General features: G+C 50.0%; 7 protein-coding genes, 4 non-coding genes and 3 pseudogenes across 23 annotated transcripts in view; 1 reads left to right on the plus strand and 13 right to left on the minus strand.

Moving 5' to 3' along the window:
• LOC120999536 (zinc finger protein OZF-like) overlaps positions 1-20,843 on the minus strand; it is a 2,085,412-nt gene that overhangs the window by 1,266,264 nt on the left and 798,305 nt on the right. The window lies entirely within an intron of this gene.
• LOC120999545 (oocyte zinc finger protein XlCOF7.1-like) overlaps positions 1-20,843 on the plus strand; it is a 795,896-nt gene that overhangs the window by 628,460 nt on the left and 146,593 nt on the right. The window lies entirely within an intron of this gene.
• On the minus strand, positions 6,065-6,261 carry LOC121000241. The gene has a single exon (XR_005778858.1). It is a non-coding gene; the product is annotated as a U2 spliceosomal RNA (small nuclear RNA).
• LOC120999555 (splicing factor 3B subunit 5) lies at positions 6,240-6,812 on the minus strand. The gene has a single exon (XM_040430530.1). The coding sequence runs from the start codon at positions 6,682-6,684 to the stop codon at positions 6,424-6,426; it is 261 nt and encodes an 86-aa protein (XP_040286464.1). The 5' UTR covers positions 6,685-6,812; the 3' UTR covers positions 6,240-6,423.
• On the minus strand, positions 7,622-7,818 carry LOC121000242. The gene has a single exon (XR_005778859.1). It is a non-coding gene; the product is annotated as a U2 spliceosomal RNA (small nuclear RNA).
• On the minus strand, positions 7,942-8,284 carry LOC120999559 (splicing factor 3B subunit 5-like). The gene has a single exon (XM_040430535.1). The coding sequence runs from the start codon at positions 8,250-8,252 to the stop codon at positions 7,992-7,994; it is 261 nt and encodes an 86-aa protein (XP_040286469.1). The 5' UTR covers positions 8,253-8,284; the 3' UTR covers positions 7,942-7,991.
• LOC121000068 lies at positions 9,201-9,398 on the minus strand. Its single transcript, XR_005778744.1, has one exon. It is a non-coding gene; the product is annotated as a U2 spliceosomal RNA (small nuclear RNA).
• Positions 9,347-9,864, minus strand: LOC120999556 (splicing factor 3B subunit 5). Its single transcript, XM_040430532.1, has one exon. It carries the CDS (start codon positions 9,833-9,835, stop codon positions 9,575-9,577), a length of 261 nt encoding a protein of 86 aa, XP_040286466.1. The 5' UTR covers positions 9,836-9,864; the 3' UTR covers positions 9,347-9,574.
• On the minus strand, positions 16,570-16,776 carry LOC121000066 (annotated as a pseudogene).
• Positions 16,746-17,211, minus strand: LOC120999561 (annotated as a pseudogene).
• LOC121000067 lies at positions 18,149-18,332 on the minus strand. The gene has a single exon (XR_005778743.1). It is a non-coding gene; the product is annotated as a U2 spliceosomal RNA (small nuclear RNA).
• LOC120999557 (splicing factor 3B subunit 5-like) lies at positions 18,349-19,005 on the minus strand. Its single transcript, XM_040430533.1, has one exon. It carries the CDS (start codon positions 18,810-18,812, stop codon positions 18,552-18,554), a length of 261 nt encoding a protein of 86 aa, XP_040286467.1. The 5' UTR covers positions 18,813-19,005; the 3' UTR covers positions 18,349-18,551.
• Positions 19,740-19,944, minus strand: LOC121000064 (annotated as a pseudogene).
• Positions 19,882-20,601, minus strand: LOC120999558 (splicing factor 3B subunit 5). Its single transcript, XM_040430534.1, has one exon. It carries the CDS (start codon positions 20,376-20,378, stop codon positions 20,118-20,120), a length of 261 nt encoding a protein of 86 aa, XP_040286468.1. The 5' UTR covers positions 20,379-20,601; the 3' UTR covers positions 19,882-20,117.

Here is a 20,843-nt window from a genome sequence, read left to right on the forward strand (position 1 = left end):
TGAGCTCACCGGTGCGGAGGGGCGGAGTTAGGCACGAGTGAGGCAGGGGAACTTGGGCACTTTCAGAAAACTCTCCGCCCCTGGGCACTTGCGACGGCTCATTAGCATATGATAAAAACTACTTTTTGGACGATTTGAAGCATCTGAAGAACTAAACATGGGTAACATCTGTGTCATGTCTTTGTGCCCCACTGAACAATGTCACCTGTTTGAAACCGGTCAGGTAGGTGACAGACTCCCTTTAATAAAATGTTAAAAAAATTTAGAGGCTGAAAGGGGTTTTGAAAACCAAAAGCCTGAACATGGGGCAAGAGCATTACCACTGAGCTACCAGCTTGCCTTGTATGAGCTTGGGATTTTTGTTCATCTATGTGATGTAGCATACAAAACCACAGTAAACCTAAAATCGTTTGTGATACTGACAAGTGAAGGAAGTCAGATATCAGCGTCACACATCATTTAAATTTGCCTCTTGTAGTGTCCCACTAGGTAGGGGTGGGCACTACACAAGGGTCAATTGGGTCACGTGTTACTCCTACTCCTAAGGGACAGTGACATTATATTTAACTGTGCATTTTAATGTATTTTCTATATGTTTTTGTACAAACCGGATTCCAAAAAAGTTGGGACACTAAACAAATTGTGAATAAAAACTGAATGCAATGATGTGGAGATGGCAAATGTAAATATTTTATTTGTAATAGAACGTAGATGACAGATCAAACGTTTAATCCGAGTAAATGTATAATTTTAAAGGAAAAATACGTTGATTCCAATTTTCACGGTGTCAACAAATCCCCAAAAAGTTGGGACAAGTAGCAATAAGAGGCTGGAAAAAGTAAATTTGAGCATAACGAAGAGCTGGAAGACCAATTAACACTAATTAGGTCAATTGGCAACATGATTGGGTATAAAAAGAGCTTCTCAGAGTGGCAATGTCTCTCAGAAGCCAAGATGGGTAGGGGATCACCAATTCCCACAATGTTGCGCAGAAAGATAGTGGAGCAATATCAGAAAGGTGTTACCCACATTCTGCATCAATCACAACATCATGGCTGCGTAGGAGAAGGATCCGGGTACTGAAATGGCCAGTCTGCAGTCCAGATCTTTCACCTATAGAGAACATTTGGCGCAACATAAAGAGGAAGGTGCAACAAAGAAGGCCCAAGACGATTGAACAGTTAGAGGCCTGTATTAGACAAGAATGGGAGAGCATTCCTATTTCTAAACTTGAGAAACTGGTCTCCTCGGTCCCCAGACGTCTGTTGAGTGTTGTAAGAAGAAGGGGAGATGCCACACAGTGGTGAAAATGGCCTTGTCCCAACTTTTTGGGGATTTGTTGACACCATGAAATTCTGATTCAACATATTTTTCCCTTAAAATTGTACATTTTCTCAGTTTAAACTTTTGTTCCGTGATTTATGTTCTATTCTGAATAAAATATTAGAAGTTGGCACCTCCACATCATTGCATTCAGTTTTTATTCACGATTTGTAGTGTCCCAACTTTTTTGGAATCCGGTTTGTATGTATTGTTCCCCTGTGACATGTATAGCAGGCCTATTGGGGTGTAGTTAGGCATCCTAGACACTAGAGGGAGATAGGGAGCCCCTAGTATAAATGTTTAGGCCCAGACAGGGAGGAGTTAGTCTGTAGTCAGGAGTCTGTGGACATATACGGCATACATATTAGGACATCGTCAGACATCATCCACAACTCCATCCTCCGTCAGGCAAAACTCCCTCCTACCTCAGACTTTAGACAAAACTCCGTCCTCCCTCATCCAAAACTCCATCAGACCTCAGACAAAACTCCGTCCTCCCTCATCCAAAACTCCATCAGACCTCAGACAAAACTCCGTCCTCCCTCAGACATCAGCCAAAACTCCATCAGACCTCAGACATCAGCCAAAACTCCATCAGACCTCAGACATCAGCCAAAACTCTGTCGTCCCTCAGCCAAAACTCTTTCGTCCCTCAGCCAAAACTCCGTCGTCCCTCAGCCAAAACTCTGTCGTCCCTCAGCCAAAACTCCGTCGTCCCTCAGCCAAAACTCTGTCGTCCCTCAGCCAAAACTCCGTCGTCCCTCAGCCAAAACTCCGTCAGACATCAGCCAAAACTCCGTCAGACATCAGCCAAAACTCCATCAGACCTCAGACAAAACTCCGTCCTCCCTCATCCAAAACTCCGTCAGACCTCAGCCAAAACTCCGTCCTCCCTCAGACATCAGCCAAAACTCCATCAGACCTCAGACATCAGCCAAAACTCCATCAGACCTCAGACATCAGCCAAAACTGCAAATTGCTGTCCCCAATGCACGGAATGGACCAACAACGTTTATGTGCAAGAGGCATAACACTTGTGATCTAGTTTTGTGTGAAGTGGCATATATACATTCATGTTGCATGTATTTATTAATTAGGGCTACCAATTCTGAGTAACTCGGAGTGACAGGAGATTTCCAGAATCAGAATTTTTTTTTTGTCGTCATATTTTGACCCCTATAACTTTTTTGTAATTATGTGTACAGAGCTGGGTGGGGCTAATTTTTTGCAGGGCATTCTGAACTTTTCACTGATACCATTCTGGGGTGTTTAAGACTTTTTAATCACTTTTTATAAAAAAAATTGTAGCAAATGAAGCAACCAAAAACGGCGAATCAGACATTTGGACTCTTTTTTTTTTCTGTTTTGCTGTTTGCCGTATGGGGAATATATTTTTATACAATGGGTGTTTTTACACATTGCGACACCCATGATGTGTATTTTTTCAGTTCTTTTATTTTCATTTTGGGAAAAGGGAGGTGATCTGATTTATTTTTTTTTTTTACACTTCTTTATAGTTCCCAGGTTACACACACATCTCTGTAACACAGTACACAGCTCTGCTACATGCAGGTTACACATACAGCTCTGCTACACAGTACACATCTCTGCTGCACAGTACACAGCACTGCTACCTGCAGGTTACACATACAGCTCTGCTACACAGTACACAGGTCTGCTACATGCAGGTTACACATACAGCTCTGCTACATGCAGTTTACACATACAGCTCTGCTACACAGTACACAGCTCTGCTACATGCAGGTTACACATACAGCTTTGCTACACAGTACACAGCTCTGCTACATGCAGGTTACACATACAGCTCTGCTACAGAGTACACAGCTCTGCTACATGCAAGTTACACATACAGCTCTGCTACGCAGTACACAGCTCTGCTACATGCAGGTTACACATACAGCTCTGCTACACAGTACACAGCTCTGTAACATGCAGGTTACACATACAGCTCTGCTACACAGTACACAGCTCTGCTACATGCAGTTTACACATACAGCTCTGCTACACAGCACACAGCTCTGCTACATGCAACTTACACATACAGCTCTGCTACGCAGTATACAGCACTGCTACATGCAGGTTACACATACAGCTCTGCTACACAGCACACAGCTCTGCTACATGCAACTTACACATACAGCTCTGCTACACAGTACACAGCTCTGCTACATGCAGGTTACACATACAGCTCTGCTACACAGTACACAGCACTGCTACATGCAGGTTACACATACAGCTCTGCTGCATGCAGGTTGCACATACAGCTCTGCTACACAGTACACAGCTCTGCTACATGCAACTTACACATACAGCTCTGCTACGCAGTACACAGCTCTGCTACATGCAGGTTACACATACAGCTCTGCTACACAGTACACAGCTCCGCTACTTGCAGGTTACATATACAGCTCTGCTACACAGTACACAGCACTGCTACATGCAGGTTATACATACAGCTCTGCTACACAGTACACAGCTCTGCTACATGCAGGTTACACATACAGCTCTGCTACATGCAGGTTACACATACAGCTCTGATACACAGTACACAGCTCTGCTACATGCAGGGTACACATACAGATCTGCCTCACAGTACACAGCACTGCTACATCCAGGTTACACATACAGCTCTGCTACATGCAGGCTACACATACAGCTCTGCTACATGCAGGTTACACATACAGCTCTGCTACATCCAGTTTACACATACAGCTCTGCTACACAGTAAACAGCTCTGCTACATGCAGGTTACACATACAGCTCTGCTACATGCAGGTTACACATAAAGCTCTGCTACATGCAGTTTACACATACAGCTCTGCTACACAGTACACAGCTCTGCTACATGCAACTTACACATGCAGCTCTGCTACGCAGTACACAGCTCTGCTACATGCAGGTTACACATACAGCTCTGCTACATGCAGGTTACACATACAGATCTGCTACACAGTACACAGCACTGCTACATCCAGGTTACACATACAGCTCTGCTACACAGTAAACAGCTCTGCTACATCCAGGTTACACATACAGCTCTGCTTCATGCAGGTTACACATACAGCTCTGCTACATGCAGGTTACACATACAGCTCTGCTACATCCAGTTTACACATACAGCTCTGCTACACAGTAAACAGGTCTGCTACATGCAGGTTACACATACAGCTCTGCTACATGCAGGTTACACATACAGCTCTGCTACACAGTACACAGCTCTGCTACATGCAGGGTACACATACAGATCTGCTACATGCAGGTTACACATACAGATCTGCTACATGCAGGTTACACACACATCTCTAGTACAGAGCTCTATTTGATGGCTACAGTTCTGTACACTCTACCAGCTGCTGTGCACATCTGACCCCTCCTACACACGTGACTCATCACATGGTCATGACATCATCACAGGTCCTTTGCCTCTCCAGCAGCTAGCAGCTCTGTCAGGTGAAGAGTGTGTGTAGTAGGGCATATTTTGAGTTAGGGAGGACGGATTTTTGGCTGATGTCTGACGGAGTTTTGGCTGATGTCTGACGGAGTTTTGGCTGATGTCTGACGGAGTTTTGGCTGAGTGACGACGGAGTTTTGGCTGAGGGACGACGGAGTTTTGGCTGAGGTCTGATGGAGTTTTGGCTGAGGGACGACGGAGTTTTGGCTGAGGGATGACAGAGTTTTGGCTGAGGGACGACGGAGTTTTGGCTGAGGGACGACAGAGTTTTGGCTGAGGGACGACAGAGTTTTGGCTGATGTCTGAGGTCTGATGGAGTTTTGGCTGATGTCTGAGGTCTGATGGAGTTTTGGCTGATGTCTGAGGGAGGACGGAGTTTTGTCTGAGGTCTGATGGAGTTTTGGATGAGGGAGGACGGAGTTTTGTCTGAGGTCTGATGGAGTTTTGGCTGATGTCTGACGGAGTTTTGGCTGATGTCTGACAGAGTTTTGGCTGAGGGACGACGGAGTTTTGGCTGAGGGACGACGGAGTTTTGGCTGAGGTCTGATGGAGTTTTGGCTGAGGGATGACGGAGTTTTGGCTGAGGGACGACAGAGTTTTGGCTGAGGGACGACGGAGTTTTGGCTGAGGGACGACAGAGTTTTGGCTGAGGGACGACAGAGTTTTGGCTGATGTCTGAGGTCTGTTGGAGTTTTGGCTGATGTCTGAGGTCTGATGGAGTTTTGGCTGATGTCTGAGGTCTGATGGAGTTTTGGCTGATGTCTGAGGTCTGATGGAGTTTTGGATGATGTCTGAGGGAGGACGGAGTTTTGTCTGAGGTCTGATGGAGTTTTGGATGAGGGAGGACGGAGTTTTGTCTGAGGTCTGATGGAGTTTTAGATGAGGGAGGACGGAGTTTTGTCTAAAGTCTGAGGTAGGAGGGAGTTTTGCCTGACGGAGGATGGAGTTGTGGATGATGTCTGACGATGTCCTAATATGTATGCCGTATGCTCCAAACGTGTCAATTTCCAGGAACAAGCGAGGATCCCATGTGCACAACAGGCAGGCCAATCAAAGCCAAGGTGCGTGAAGGGCCAAACACTTCATTCAGTTGATAAGCCAATTAATGCATCAGTCTTAATTGGATTTGGGGTGTGAGGAGACTGGGCGGGTGGTTGCCGGAACAAACCTACAGCTGCTGCATTAGGAGATTGGCAGACTAGATGCAGGTACACAGCAAGCAGCACAGCAAGCAGCACAGCAAGCAGCACAGCACAGCACAGCACAGCAGTGGGCAGAGCCGGTCCTGGAGGTACTGCAATACCAGGTCAATGTGTGGAGTGGACAGAGCAAGCTCTTTTTCCATCTCCCTGTTCAAAAAATCAATTTAATATATGGTCCCCAGATAGAGGACGTATCAGATATTAAACTGATAAGAACAGATTTTTTTATTATTATTATTTAATTTTTTTGAACAGAAAGGGGCTTTAATTCAGTGTAAAAATGCTTGGTCTGCACTGAGCAGGATTGATACGTTTCTATTACAATAAAAAGAAATGTAAAATCCACGTAAGGAACTAAACGTAAGAAGCCCCCCCGACCACGAGGAGGAGAGCATCAAGTCCACGGCACCAGTCACTGCCCGGTCTCTAGGACTCATCCGGCTTGTCCATGGGCGGCCCACACGGCTGCAGCATCTTCTCCATCAGGTTAAAGCGCACTCGGGCCTTGCTCTCATTCTCAGCCACAGCAAAGTAGTTGAGCAGGTCAAAGTGGCCCATGTAGGAGCAGTAGGAGTCACGGTGCTGATTCACCAGCCATTCCCACTTGGTGGTGTCGGCATGGCCAGTGCCAATGTACTTGGATTGCAGATGCTCCAACTGGCTGTGGATGGTGTATCGGTCCGTCATGGCGCCTCACTGATCAGAGCAGAAGTATAAGAACAGATACTACACTTGATAAGTGATAACCCGAACATGGTTCGCCGTCCAGGTCGATGCTCCCCAATGCAGAACACTTCTCAAGGCGACAGCCTACAGGCCCCAGCCACAGTCCAGGAGGCTTCTTGCTCTCATAAACCAGGGAGAACGTGCGTCCTCTGCTCTGCAATCACCATCATGCTCCTCTTCGTGTTCGCCATCTGCATAGCACTGCCCGTTGCACGCCCACTTTTGGCCACGCCTTTTCTTCGCACGTACGTCCTGGTGCCAAAGCACGCCAAACAAAAAGACAGATAGGAGGAGGGAATGGAGAAGTGAAGAGTAGTGAGAGAGAGAGAAAAAAAAAGAAAGGCATTGTTGATTGTGATGTCAGGGCCCCATTGTTGAGTGTTCCGTCAGGGCCCCTTGTGATGTCATCCAGTGACCTGACCTTACTTGACCTCTGACCTGACCAGCCTCCTGTGACACGTGCAGTGTTCCGTCCATTGTCCAGACAAGGTAGGTGCAGCTGCTGCTGATACATAGAAAGTGATGGACTACTTTCTAGCCTCCAAGTAATCCTGTTCAGAAGATCCACAAGAGGGAGACACAGGCGTACTTTACTTACTAAAGCACTGGAAAAGTAAAATGGTTACATCCAGCCAACTTGCTCCAAACGTGTCAATTTCCAGGAACAAGCGAGGATCCCATGTGCACAACAGGCAGGCCAATCAAAGCCAAGGTGCGTGAAGGGCCAAACACTTCATTCAGTTGATAAGCCAATTAATGCATCAGTCTTAATTGGATTTGGGGTGTGAGGAGACTGGGCGGGTGGTTGCCGGAACAAACCTACAGCTGCTGCATTAGGAGATTGACAGACTAGATGCAGGTACACAGCAAGCAGCACAGCAAGCAGCACAGCACAGCACTGGGCAGAGCCGGTCCTGGAGGTACTGCAATACCAGGTCAATGTGTGGAGTGGACAGAGCAAGCTCTTTTTCCATCTCCCTGTTCAAAAAATCAATTTAATATATGGTCCCCAGATAGAGGACGTATCAGATATTAAACTGATAAGAACAGATTTTTTTATTATTATTATTTAATTTTTTTGAACAGAAAGGGGCTTTAATTCAGTGTAAAAATGCTTGGTCTGCACTGAGCAGGATTGATACGTTTCTATTACAATAAAAAGAAATGTAAAATCCACGTAAGGAACTAAACGTAATAAGCCCCCCCCCCTTCCCCCCGACCACGAGGAGGAGAGCATCAAGTCCACGGCACCAGTCACTGCCCGGTCTCTAGGACTCATCCGGCTTGTCCATGGGCGGCCCACACGGCTGCAGCATCTTCTCCATCAGGTTAAAGCGCACTCGGGCCTTGCTCTCATTCTCAGCCACGGCAAAGTAGTTGAGCATGTCAAAGTGGCCCATGTAGGAGCAGTAGGAGTCACGGTGCTGATTCACCAGCCATTCCCACTTGGTGGTGTCGGCATGGCCAGTGCCAATGTACTTGGATTGCAGATGCTCCAACTGGCTGTGGATGGTGTATCGGTCCTTCATGGCGCCTCACCGATCAGAGCAGAAGTATAAGAACAGATACTACACTTGATAAGTGATAACCCGAACACGGTTCGCCGTCCAGGTCGATGCTCCCCAATGCAGAACACTTCTCAAGGCGACAGCCTACAGGCCCCAGCCACAGTCCAGGAGGCTTCTTGCTCTCATAAACCAGGGAGAACGTGCGTCCTCTGCTCTGCAATCCCCATCATGCTCCTCTTCGTGTTCGCCATCTGCATAGCACTGCCCGTTGCACGCCCACTTTTGGCCACGCCTTTTCCTCGCACGTACGTCCTGGTGCCAAAGCACGCCAAACAAAAAGACAGATAGGAGGAGGGAATGGAGAAGTGAAGAGTAGTGAGAGAGAGAGAGAAAAAAAAAGAAAGGCATTGTTGATTGTGATGTCAGGGCCCCATTGTTGAGTGTTCCGTCAGGGCCCCTTGTGATGTCATCCAGTGACCTGACCTTACTTGACCTCTGACCTGACCAGCCTCCTGTGACACGTGCAGTGTTCCGTCCATTGTCCAGACAAGGTAGGTGCAGCTGCTGCTGATACATAGAAAGTGATGGACTACTTTCTAGCCTCCAAGTAATCCTGTTCAGAAGATCCACAAGAGGGAGACACAGGCGTACTTTACTTACTAAAGCACTGGAAAAGTAAAATGGTTACATCCAGCCAACTTGCTCCAAACGTGTCAATTTCCAGGAACAAGCGAGGATCCCATGTGCACAACAGGCAGGCCAATCAAAGCCAAGGTGCGTGAAGGGCCAAACACTTCATTCAGTTGATAAGCCAATTAATGCATCAGTCTTAATTGGATTTGGGGTGTGAGGAGACTGGGCGGGTGGTTGCCAGAACAAACCTACAGCTGCTGCATTAGGAGATTGACAGACTAGATGCAGGTACACAGCAAGCAGCACAGCAAAGCATAGCACTGGGCAGAGCCAGTCCTGGGCAGAGCCGGTCCTGGAGGTACTGCAATACCAGGTCAATGTGTGGAGTGAACAGAGCAAGCTCTTTTTCCATCTACCTGTTCGAAAAATCCATTTAATATATGGTCCCCAGATAGGGGACGTATCAGATATTAAACTGATAAGAACAGATTTTTTTTATTATTATTATTTTATTTTTTTGAACAGAAAGGGGCTTTAATTCAGTATAAAAATGCTTGGTCTGCACTGAGCAGGATTGATACGTTTCTATTACAATAAAAAGAAATGTAAAATCCACGTAAGGAACTAAACGTAAGAAGCCCCCCCCCCCCCCTTCCCCCGACCACGAGGAGGAGAGCATCAAGTCCATGGCACCAGTCACTGCCCGGTCTCTAGGACTCATCCGGCTTGTCCATGGGCGGCCCACACGGCTGCAGCATCTTCTCCATCAGGTTAAAGCGCACTCGGGCCTTGCTCTCATTCTCAGCCACGGCAAAGTAGTTGAGCAGGTCAAAGTGGCCCATGTAGGAGCAGTAGGAGTCACGGTGCTGATTCACCAGCCATTCCCACTTGGTGGTGTCGGCATGGCCAGTGCCAATGTACTTGGATTGCAGATGCTCCAACTGGCTGTGGATGGTGTATCGGTCCGTCATGGCGCCTCACCGATCAGAGCAGAAGTATAAGAACAGATTTTTTTGATTGAAACGTCTTTATTACGATCAGTCATCATACATACATACATACATACATACATACTTTAGTACTGTGACGCAGCACAGGCCATGAAACAGTACATAATAAATTACTTACAATCGTCTTTGCGAGCATGGCATTGTTATGTAAAGCACAGGCTAACCTACACTATACATCGCAATGAATGCTACACTAGCATACCTATTCAATCACAAAACCTTCCAACAAAGCATTTAGACAGTGATGAGGGAAGGGGAAGTGGGAAGGAGGGGGTAGGGGTGGGGGATCACATGCCCTTAGCTTTATTGAGAAGACAAATACAAACGGGGGGAGAGGGGGAAGGAGAGGGGTTTATTCCTCTTCTTCTTCGTCGATGTCCGAGATGTTGTAGTCCTGCAGCATACTATGGATAAGTCTGCGGCAGTCCTGGACGGACTTGTTCTCCCTCCTGAGAATGAGCCGGTTCCTAGCAAACCAAATAGCGTCCTTAAAACAGTTCATAAGGCGCCAGGCCTCCTGGATGGCTCCAACAGTATGAATCCCAGGAAATAGTCCGTACAGCACCGAAGTGTGTTGCAGGCCGTTCCTGGGCACTGAGTCTTTGAGTTCATGTTCCAGGGCGTCCAACAGGCGCTGTGCAAAGCGGCACTCCCAAAACAGGTGGTAAGATGTTTCCTCCACGAAAGGGCACCTGGGGCAGTACCGGGTTTTGCACAGGTTACGGGCATGCATGAATGACCGGATTGGCAGTCCGCCCTGAATGGCCATCCATGACAAGTCCTTATGCCCGTTAGTCAACCTGTTTGACGACACATTAGTCCAAACTGTCTCTAGTGTGTCGTCCTGGATCCCTGGAATTGACTCGACCACGTCCTTTGCTCTGATGAGTTTGTGGATAGTTTTTGGCTTCCACAAGTCGGGTTTGAGGCCCTCCAGCTGGTGTTCCCTCACAAACCTGACGACGTCTCCGTAGAACCAGGGAGCGTGCCAGTTGTAAGGGATGGAGCTGTCCCACTTGTCCCAGCCCAGACCCCTCCAGAGGGGCAGGAGGAAAAAGCGAGACATAGCCTTGCCCGCAGAGCCGTTAGCAGTTCTCAGAGTCCGACGAACGCTGTCACAAACAAAGGCAATCCGCAGTAAAGTGGGCAGGTCCGGTATGCCCTTTCCCCCCTTGCGGGGCTCTTTGTACATGATGGCTCGTTTCACTCTGTCCATCTTAGATCCCCAGATGAAGCGAAACACTGTCCTGGTGATGGCCCTGGAAACGGTGGCAAGAGGGGGCCATGCCTGTGCGGTGTACTGGAGCACAGGCAAAACTTCATTTCGCAGGACGAGTGCTTTACCTTCAATCGTGAGGTGTCTAAGGCTCCACAGTCCGATTCTTTGATTCACCTTGGCCAAGCGTTCTTCCCAAGACTTGAGGGCTGCGCCTTCCTTCCCGAACCAGACTCCCAGAATTTTGATGAAGTTTGGTTTGATGGTAAATGGGAAGGGGGCAGAAGAGGCCAGTTGCCAGTCCCCGAAGAGCATGGCTTCTGACTTGCCGCAGTTGACTTTGGCCCCTGAAGCTTGTCCGAACTCCTCGCAGGTCTGGACGAGTGTAGTCACCGAACGCCGGTCAGCGCAGAAGACGGTCACGTCGTCCATGTACAGCGAGCACTTGACCTCGTAATGTCCAGGTCCTGGTGCGGTGATCCCTCTGATCTCCCCGTTCTGTCGGATAGCCTCCGCGAAGGATTCTATAACACAAACAAAAAGGAGAGGTGAAAGAGGGCAGCCCTGCCTGACCCCAGAGAGGACAGGGAAGGGGTCGGTCTTCCAGCCGTTCACCAACACCGTGCTGTAAATGTCAAAATACATCAGGTCAACAAAAGAACAGAACCTCCTGCCTAGACCTAGCCTGCGCAGCGCCTTGTCCATAAATTCGTGAGAGACACGGTCGAATGCCTTCTCCTGGTCCAGGCTGACCAGGGCGGCATGAACACGGCGGTCCTGGATGTAGTGCACCGTGTCTCTCACAAGGGCGAGGCTGTCTGCGATCCTGCGGCCTGGAATGCCGCAGGTCTGGTCCGGGTGGACGATTCCGCCGATGACGACCTTCAGCCGATTGGCCAGTACCTTGGCGAGGATCTTGTAGTCCACGTTCAGGAGAGAGATGGGACGCCAGTTTTTCAGGTCACATCTCTCCCCCTTCCGCTTATACAGGATCGTGATCATTCCTTCCCTCAAGGATGGGGGCATTGTACCCTCCACCACCATCTCCCCATAGAGTTCCAACAGGTCTGGACAGATCAGGTCCCCCAGCGCTACATAGAGCTCTGCTGGGAGGCCGTCACTGCCCGGGGTCCTGCCGGGCCTAAAGGATCTAGCGGCAGAGAGCACCTCCCCCACCGTCAGAGGGTCATCCATGGCCTCCGTACCTGCAGGATCAAGGTGGTTAGTGGTACCTGACAGGAATTTATCGGCGGCCTTCTGGTCGGTGTTCCTCAGGGAGTAGAGGTCGCTGTAGAAGTCTGTGACGACTCCCATTACTTCCTCCTTCCCCGAACGCATGTTGCCGTCTTTGTCTCAGAGTTCATTCAGGGGCGTGTGGCCGGCGTGGAGTTTCCTGAAAAAGAACGAGTTACACTTCTCATCCTTATCCAGGTTTTCCACTTTGGAACGGAAGACGATTCGTCTGGATTCCTCCTCAAAGTGCCTTTTCAGGCTCTTTTTGGTCTTATCCAGGTCCTCCCCTACGTCCCAGCCGCACCGGTGAAGATCTTGCAGGGACCGCAACTCACGTTGCAGTGCTCTGAAGGCCTTCTTTTTCTCACACGCCTGATGTTGTTGCTTGGCCTGAAAGAAACAACGAAACTGGACTTTAACATACTCCCACCAGTCACTAGTACATTTAAAGAAGCATTTGTCGTTCCGCCAGGCTATGTAGGTATCCCTAAGCTCCGCCAGCACATCTCCCCGACTCAGCAGAGCGCAGTTCAGCTTCCAGGACCCACGGCCCGGGGGGAACCCGGTGCCTAGGGTGCACTGGACCTGAATGGCCCTGTGGTCGGAGAAGAAGCAGGGGACCATAGAGTGCCTACACTGCCTGACTGCCCGAGAGGCAAACACGAAGTCGATCCGAGAACGGAGTGAGCCATCGGGCCGGCACCACGTATAATTAATGGAGCCGTTCCCCATGGATCCCACAACATCCTGCAAGGACGCCTCGGTCACCATCTCGATAAGCAGTTTGGAAGTGACGTCTAGCTTGCTTGAGGTCCCGGAGCTGCGTCCGTCCTCCTCTATCGGGCAGTTGAAGTCCCCGGCCATCACTACGGCCCTGGTGGTAGCAAGCTGCGGTCGTAGGGCCTGGAATAACTCCAGCCGCTCACCCTTGTCAGGGGAGGCGTACACGTTGATGAGCCTAACCGGCTCTCCCGCCCAGGAGCCGTCTACGACAAGAAGCCTGCCGCAGACGAGCTCCTGGACGGAGTAAAGTGTGAACGCGTTTCCCCTGAGGAGGATGGCAACCCCGGCCGACTTGCAGCTGCCACCACCGGACCAGTAGGAGGGGCCATGGGACCACTGCCTGGCCAGGTGGTTGTAGGACCTAGAGGGGGGCAAAGCACATTCCTGCAACATGTGAACGTCGGCAGCCTGAGAAGTAAGAAAGGTTAGTATCGTCTGACGTCTAGTCCGATCTCTAATGCTCCTAACATTGATGGAAAAAAGGTTAAAGTTAGCCATCATGTAAGAGAAAGAAAAAGGTTAGCAGAGAACGATACAGCTTAGTTACCACTCCGGACGTCCGGCGGTTCCTCTACTTCTTCTTGTCCGCTGTCTGGGGGTTGCCCCTGTAATAGCACAAAGGCGGCTTCGATCTCTTCCAGAGTTATCTGTAGCCGCATCGGGTCGGCGGTTGCCCCGTTGGCCACCATCTCCTCCACTTCGGTCTCGTCGAGGCTACTGGGGATGTGGAGGGGTTGCTGTTGGGGGTCCTCGTTGGTGGCCACCGGTTCTTCCATCTGCTGTTCTGTTTCTTCTTCTTTGTTGGTTGAGGCCACGTCCTCTACCTCGAGCATCTTCTTTTTGGATTGGTCAGCCGTGGGGCTGTCCCTACCCTTTCTCTTTCCTTTCCTTTGACTGACATCTGGGGAGACAAGAGGGGGAAATTCCTCCATAGAGAGGGCTACAGCAGCTGGAGGAGAGGTTAGTTCTGCTGTAGTGGTGGCGACGGGGCGGGTTGGGCTGGGGGCACGGGAGGGGGCCACTGAGGTGGTGGGGGGTTGGATGTGGATAACCTCAGTGGTGGTGACGACAGGGCGGGCGGTTGGGCAGGAGGAGGAGGGGGCGGGAGCATGGGCAGGGGGAGATGTCCGCTTACCTTCTTTCTTAGATGGCTTCTCTTTGGGCTGTGTTGCCGCCTGGGCCGCGGCTTGTGGGGGGTTCCGGGCGGCCGGGGCCCTGGCTGCGACTGAAGCCCAGGTGCGGTCCCTCTTTGGGCAGTCCTTGTAGACGTGGGAGGCCAGCCCGCACAGGTTGCACGCCACCTTCTTTGGACAGTCTTTGGTCTCGTGACCTGTGACCCGGCAGATTCGGCAGGGATCCTCCTTGCAGTTCCTCAACTCGTGGCCCTTCTGTCCACATTTCCTGCAGAATTGTGGCATGTCCGGGTAGTAGATGAGGCCGTGGGAGTTTCCGAGGGAAAAAGACTGGGGCAGGTGCTGGAGGCCGTCTTCTGCAGTCGCGTCCTTGTTCAGTTTCACGACCGCTGACCACTTTCCAGTCCAGAAGCCGAGTCCGTTCAGGATGTGGGTGGGTTCCCTCACCACTGTGCAGAATCGATTCAGGAAAGTGGTGATGTCTTTACCGGGGGTGTGTGGGTTCCTCATAGACACCGTAATCCTTCTTTCCTCCCTCAATGGGGCAATTCCCGACAAAGTGAGAAAATGTGGAGTCCGATGCCGCCGATTTCACCTTCTCCCAATATCTTCTACAGATGTTGATCGACGCGAAGGTCATGTAGAAGATCCCGGTCATAAAGGCTTGGACGCTGAGGGTCTCTGGCTTTGAAAATCCCTGGTCCACCAGCATCTTCTGGCAGAAGATTTCCTCGGTCATCTCCGGGGACTTTCCATCCACCTCCTTCAGCTTCATGGCGACGGTCTGCCGCATCCAGGGCTCCAGTAAAGGGGCGACCTGGCCGGGCTTTCCGCCGCCTTTCTGCCGGGCAGAGGCGTCTGGTCCGGCCCCAGAGGGTCCAGGAGGCTTGGTGGCTTGGGTCTTCTTAGCCGGTCCTGCAGCATCCTTCTTGGTCTTGGGGGGCTTTGAGGTTGTGGCCATGGCTACTTCCTTCTAGCCCTCTTCCTGTGGTGTCTTCGCAAAGCGTCCTTTTGCCGCAGGGTGCGGAGCTTTGCGGCTTCCTTCTTGCTGGGCGGAGCTTCTTCCGGGGAAAGCTTCGCCGAGCTTCTTTCCTCGTCGAGGTCCCCCGAGGCCAGAGTCTTCAGGCCGGAGTCTTCAGTCCTCGTCGAGTCCTCGCAGAGTCTTCTCCTGGATCGCAGTCTGAGAAGTTCTTCCAGCTGTCGTGTTCGGGGCTGTCTAGATCCAAGTAAGCACTGTCTAACGTCGTACACCAAGACTATTAAGCCACAGGCCAAGAGGAGGTCGGAGACCAGAGCACTCTTGTTCCCTGGGGAATAGCCCTACACCCAATAGCAGCAGTGAGCTGAAGCTGAATTTAATCAACGATGCTCAAAGGCAGAGTGCAGGGAGTACCCACAAGGACCTGGGCCGGCAAGAAAAGGCAGACTGATAAGAACAGATACTACACTTGATAAGTGATAACCCGAACACGGTTCGCCGTCCAGGTCGATGCTCCCCAATGCAGAACACTTCTCAAGGCGACAGCCTACAGGCCCCAGCCACAGTCCAGGAGGCTTCTTGCTCTCATAAACCAGGGAGAACGTGCGTCCTCTGCTCTGCAATCACCATCATGCTCCTCTTCGTGTTCGCCATCTGCATAGCACTGCCCGTTGCACGCCCACTTTTGGCCACGCCTTTTCCTCGCACGTACGTCCTGGTGCCAAAGCACGCCAAACAAAAAGACAGATAGGAGGAGGGAATGGAGAAGTGAAGAGTAGTGAGAGAGAGAGAGAAAAAAAAAGAAAGGCATTGTTGATTGTGATGTCAGGGCCCCATTGTTGAGTGTTCCGTCAGGGCCCCTTGTGATGTCATCCAGTGACCTGACCTTACTTGACCTCTGACCTGACCAGCCTCCTGTGACACGTGCAGTGTTCCGTCCATTGTCCAGACAAGGTAGGTGCAGCTGCTGCTGATACATAGAAAGTGATGGACTACTTTCTAGCCTCCAAGTAATCCTGTTCAGAAGATCCACAAGAGGGAGACACAGGCGTACTTTACTTACTAAAGCACTGGAAAAGTAAAATGGTTACATCCAGCCAACTTGCTCCAAACGTGTCAATTTCCAGGAACAAGCGAGGATCCCATGTGCACAACAGGCAGGCCAATCAAAGCCAAGGTGCGTGAAGGGCCAAACACTTCATTCAGTTGATAAGCCAATTAATGCATCAGTCTTAATTGGATTTGGGGTGTGAGGAGACTGGGCGGGTGGTTGCCGGAACAAACCTACAGCTGCTGCATTAGGAGATTGACAGACTAGATGCAGGTACACAGCAAGCAGCACAGCACAGCACTGGGCAGAGCCGGTCCTGGAGGTACTGCAATACCAGGTCAATGTGTGGAGTGAACAGAGCAAGCTCTTTTTCCATCTCCCTGTTCGAAAAATCCATTTAATATATGGTCCCCAGATAGGGGACGTATCAGATATTAAACTGATAAGAACAGATTTTTTTTATTATTATTATTATTATTATTTTATTTTTTTGAACAGAAAGGGGCTTTAATTCAGTGTAAAAATGCTTGGTCTGCACTGAGCAGGATTGATACGTTTCTATTACAATAAAAAGAAATGTAAAATCCACGTAAGGAACTAAACGTAAGAAGCCCCCCCCCCCCCCCCCCCGACCACGAGGAGGAGAGCATCAAGTCCACGGCACCAGTCACTGCCCGGTCTCTAGGACTCATCCGGCTTGTCCATGGGCGGCCCACACGGCTGCAGCATCTTCTCCATCAGGTTAAAGCGCACTCAGGCCTTGCTCTCATTCTCAGCCACGGCAAAGTAGTTGAGCAGGTCAAAGTGGCCCATGTAGGAGCAGTAGGAGTCACGGTGCTGATTCACCAGCCATTCCCACTTGGTGGTGTCGGCATGGCCAGTGCCAATGTACTTGGATTGCAGATGCTCCAACTGGCTGTGGATGGTGTATCGGTCCGTCATGGCGCCTCACCGATCAGAGCAGAGCAGAGCAGAAGTATAAGAACAGATACTACACTTGATAAGTGATAACCCGAACACGGTTCGCCGTCCAGGTCGATGCTCCCCAATGCAGAACACTTCTCAAGGCGACAGCCTACAGGCCCCAGCCACAGTCCAGGAGGCTTCTTGCTCTCATAAACCAGGGAGAACGTGCGTCCTCTGCTCTGCAATCACCATCATGCTCCTCTTCGTGTTCGCCATCTGCATAGCACTGCCCGTTGCACGCCCACTTTTGGCCACGCCTTTTCCTCGCACGTACGTCCTGGTGCCAAAGCACGCCAAACAAAAAGACAGATAGGAGGAGGGAATGGAGAAGTGAAGAGTAGTGAGAGAGAGAGAGAAAAAAAAAGAAAGGCATTGTTGATTGTGATGTCAGGGCCCCATTGTTGAGTGTTCCGTCAGGGCCCCTTGTGATGTCATCCAGTGACCTGACCTTACTTGACCTCTGACCTGACCAGCCTCCTGTGACACGTGCAGTGTTCCGTCCATTGTCCAGACAAGGTAGGTGCAGCTGCTGCTGATACATAGAAAGTGATGGACTACTTTCTAGCCTCCAAGTAATCCTGTTCAGAAGATCCACAAGAGGGAGACACAGGCGTACTTTACTTACTAAAGCACTGGAAAAGTAAAATGGTTACATCCAGCCAACTTGCTCCAAACGTGTCAATTTCCAGGAACAAGCGAGGATCCCATGTGCACAACAGGCAGGCCAATCAAAGCCAAGGTGCGTGAAGGGCCAAACACTTCATTCAGTTGATAAGCCAATTAATGCATCAGTCTTAATTGGATTTGGGGTGTGAGGAGACTGGGCGGGTGGTTGCCGGAACAAACCTACAGCTGCTGCATTAGGAGATTGACAGACTAGATGCAGGTACACAGCAAGCAGCACAGCACAGCACTGGGCAGAGCCGGTCCTGGAGGTACTGCAATACCAGGTCAATGTGTGGAGTGAACAGAGCAAGCTCTTTTTCCATCTCCCTGTTCGAAAAATCCATTTAATATATGGTCCCCAGATAGGGGACGTATCAGATATTAAACTGATAAGAACAGATTTTTTTTATTATTATTATTATTATTATTATTATTATTATTATTATTATTATTTTATTTTTTTGAACAGAAAGGGGCTTTAATTCAGTGTAAAAATGCTTGGTCTGCACTGAGCAGGATTGATACGTTTCTATTACAATAAAAAGAAATGTAAAATCCACGTAAGGAACTAAACGTAAGAAGCCCCCCCCCCTTCCCCCGACCACGAGGAGGAGAGCATCAAGTCCACGGCACCAGTCACTGCCCGGTCTCTAGGACTCATCCGGCTTGTCCATGGGCGGCCCACACGGCTGCAGCATCTTCTCCATCAGGTTAAAGCGCACTCGGGCCTTGCTCTCATTCTCAGCCACGGCAAAGTAGTTGAGCAGGTCAAAGTGGCCCATGTAGGAGCAGTAGGAGTCACAGTGCTGATTCACCAGCCATTCCCACTTGGTGGTGTCGGCATGGCCAGTGCCAATGTACTTGGATTGCAGATGCTCCAACTGGCTGTGGATGGTGTATCGGTCCGTCATGGCGCCTCACCGATCAGAGCAGAAGTATAAGAACAGATACTACACTTGATAAGTGATAACCCGAACACGGTTCGCCGTCCAGGTCGATGCTCCCCAATGCAGAACACTTCTCAAGGCGACAGCCTACAGGCCCCAGCCACAGTCCAGGAGGCTTCTTGCTCTCATAAACCAGGGAGAACGTGCGTCCTCTGCTCTGCAATCACCATCATGCTCCTCTTCGTGTTCGCCTTCTGCATAGCACTGCCCGTTGCACGCCCACTTTTGGCCACGCCTTTTCCTCGCACGTACGTCCTGGTGCCAAAGCACGCCAAACAAAAAGACAGATAGGAGGAGGGAATGGAGAAGTGAAGAGTAGTGAGAGAGAGAGAGAAAAAAAAAGAAAGGCATTGTTGATTGTGATGTCAGGGCCCCATTGTTGAGTGTTCCGTCAGGGCCCCTTGTGATGTCATCCAGTGACCTGACCTTACTTGACCTCTGACCTGACCAGCCTCCTGTGACACGTGCAGTGTTCCGTCCATTGTCCAGACAAGGTAGGTGCAGCTGCTGCTGATACATAGAAAGTGATGGACTACTTTCTAGCCTCCAAGTAATCCTGTTCAGAAGATCCACAAGAGGGAGACACAGGCGTACTTTACTTACTAAAGCACTGGAAAAGTAAAATGGTTACATCCAGCCAACTTGCTCCAAACGTGTCAATTTCCAGGAACAAGCGAGGATCCCATGTGCACAACAGGCAGGCCAATCAAAGCCAAGGTGCGTGAAGGGCCAAACACTTCATTCAGTTGATAAGCCAATTAATGCATCAGTCTTAATTGGATTTGGGGTGTGAGGAGACTGGGCGGGTGGTTGCCGGAACAAACCTACAGCTGCTGCATTAGGAGATTGACAGACTAGATGCAGGTACACAGCAAGCAGCACAGCACAGCACTGGGCAGAGCCGGTCCTGGAGGTACTGCAATACCAGGTCAATGTGTGGAGTGAACAGAGCAAGCTCTTTTTCCATCTCCCTGTTCGAAAAATCCATTTAATATATGGTCCCCAGATAGGGGACGTATCAGATATTAAACTGATAAGAACAGATTTTTTTTATTATTATTATTATTATTTTATTTTTTTTGAACAGAAAGGGGCTTTAATTCAGTGTAAAAATGCTTGGTCTGCACTGAGCAGGATTGATACGTTTCTATTACAATAAAAAGAAATGTAAAATCCACGTAAGGAACTAAACGTAAGAAGCCCCCCCCCCCTTCCCCCGACCACGAGGAGGAGAGCATCAAGTCCACGGCACCAGTCACTGCCCGGTCTCTAGGACTCATCCGGCTTGTCCATGGGCGGCCCACACGGCTGCAGCATCTTCTCCATCAGGTTAAAGCGCACTCGGGCCTTGCTCTCATTCTCAGCCACGGCAAAGTAGTTGAGCAGGTCAAAGTGGCCCATGTAGGAGCAGTAGGAGTCACGGTGCTGATTCACCAGCCATTCCCACTTGGTGGTGTCGGCATGGCCAGTGCCAATGTACTTGGATTGCAGATGCTCCAACTGGCTGTGGATGGTGTATCGGTCCGTCATGGCGCCTCACCGATCAGAGCAGAAGTATAAGAACAGATACTACACTTGATAAGTGATAACCCGAACACGGTTCGCCGTCCAGGTCGATGCTCCCCAATGCAGAACACTTCTCAAGGCGACAGCCTACAGGCCCCAGCCACAGTCCAGGAGGCTTCTTGCTCTCATAAACCAGGGAGAACGTGCGTCCTCTGCTCTGCAATCACCATCATGCTCCTCTTCGTGTTCGCCATCTGCATAGCACTGCCCGTTGCACGCCCACTTTTGGCCACGCCTTTTCCTCGCACGTACGTCCTGGTGCCAAAGCACGCCAAACAAAAAGACAGATAGGAGGAGGGAATGGAGAAGTGAAGAGTAGTGAGAGAGAGAGAGAAAAAAAAAGAAAGGCATTGTTGATTGTGATGTCAGGGCCCCATTGTTGAGTGTTCCGTCAGGGCCCCTTGTGATGTCATCCAGTGACCTGACCTT

The sequence above is a fragment of the Bufo bufo genome, chromosome 4 (genome assembly GCF_905171765.1).
Source record: "Bufo bufo chromosome 4, aBufBuf1.1, whole genome shotgun sequence".
In the NCBI taxonomy this organism is placed as follows: Eukaryota; Metazoa; Chordata; class Amphibia; order Anura; family Bufonidae; genus Bufo; species Bufo bufo.

Bases quoted from the DNA above. Each gene is read 5' to 3' on its own strand.
- LOC120999555 (XM_040430530.1), bottom strand. From the start codon at position 6,684: ATGACGGACCGATACACCATCCACAGCCAGTTGGAGCATCTGCAATCC.
- LOC120999559 (XM_040430535.1), bottom strand. From the start codon at position 8,252: ATGAAGGACCGATACACCATCCACAGCCAGTTGGAGCATCTGCAATCC.
- LOC120999556 (XM_040430532.1), bottom strand. From the start codon at position 9,835: ATGACGGACCGATACACCATCCACAGCCAGTTGGAGCATCTGCAATCC.
- LOC120999557 (XM_040430533.1), bottom strand. From the start codon at position 18,812: ATGACGGACCGATACACCATCCACAGCCAGTTGGAGCATCTGCAATCC.
- LOC120999558 (XM_040430534.1), bottom strand. From the start codon at position 20,378: ATGACGGACCGATACACCATCCACAGCCAGTTGGAGCATCTGCAATCC.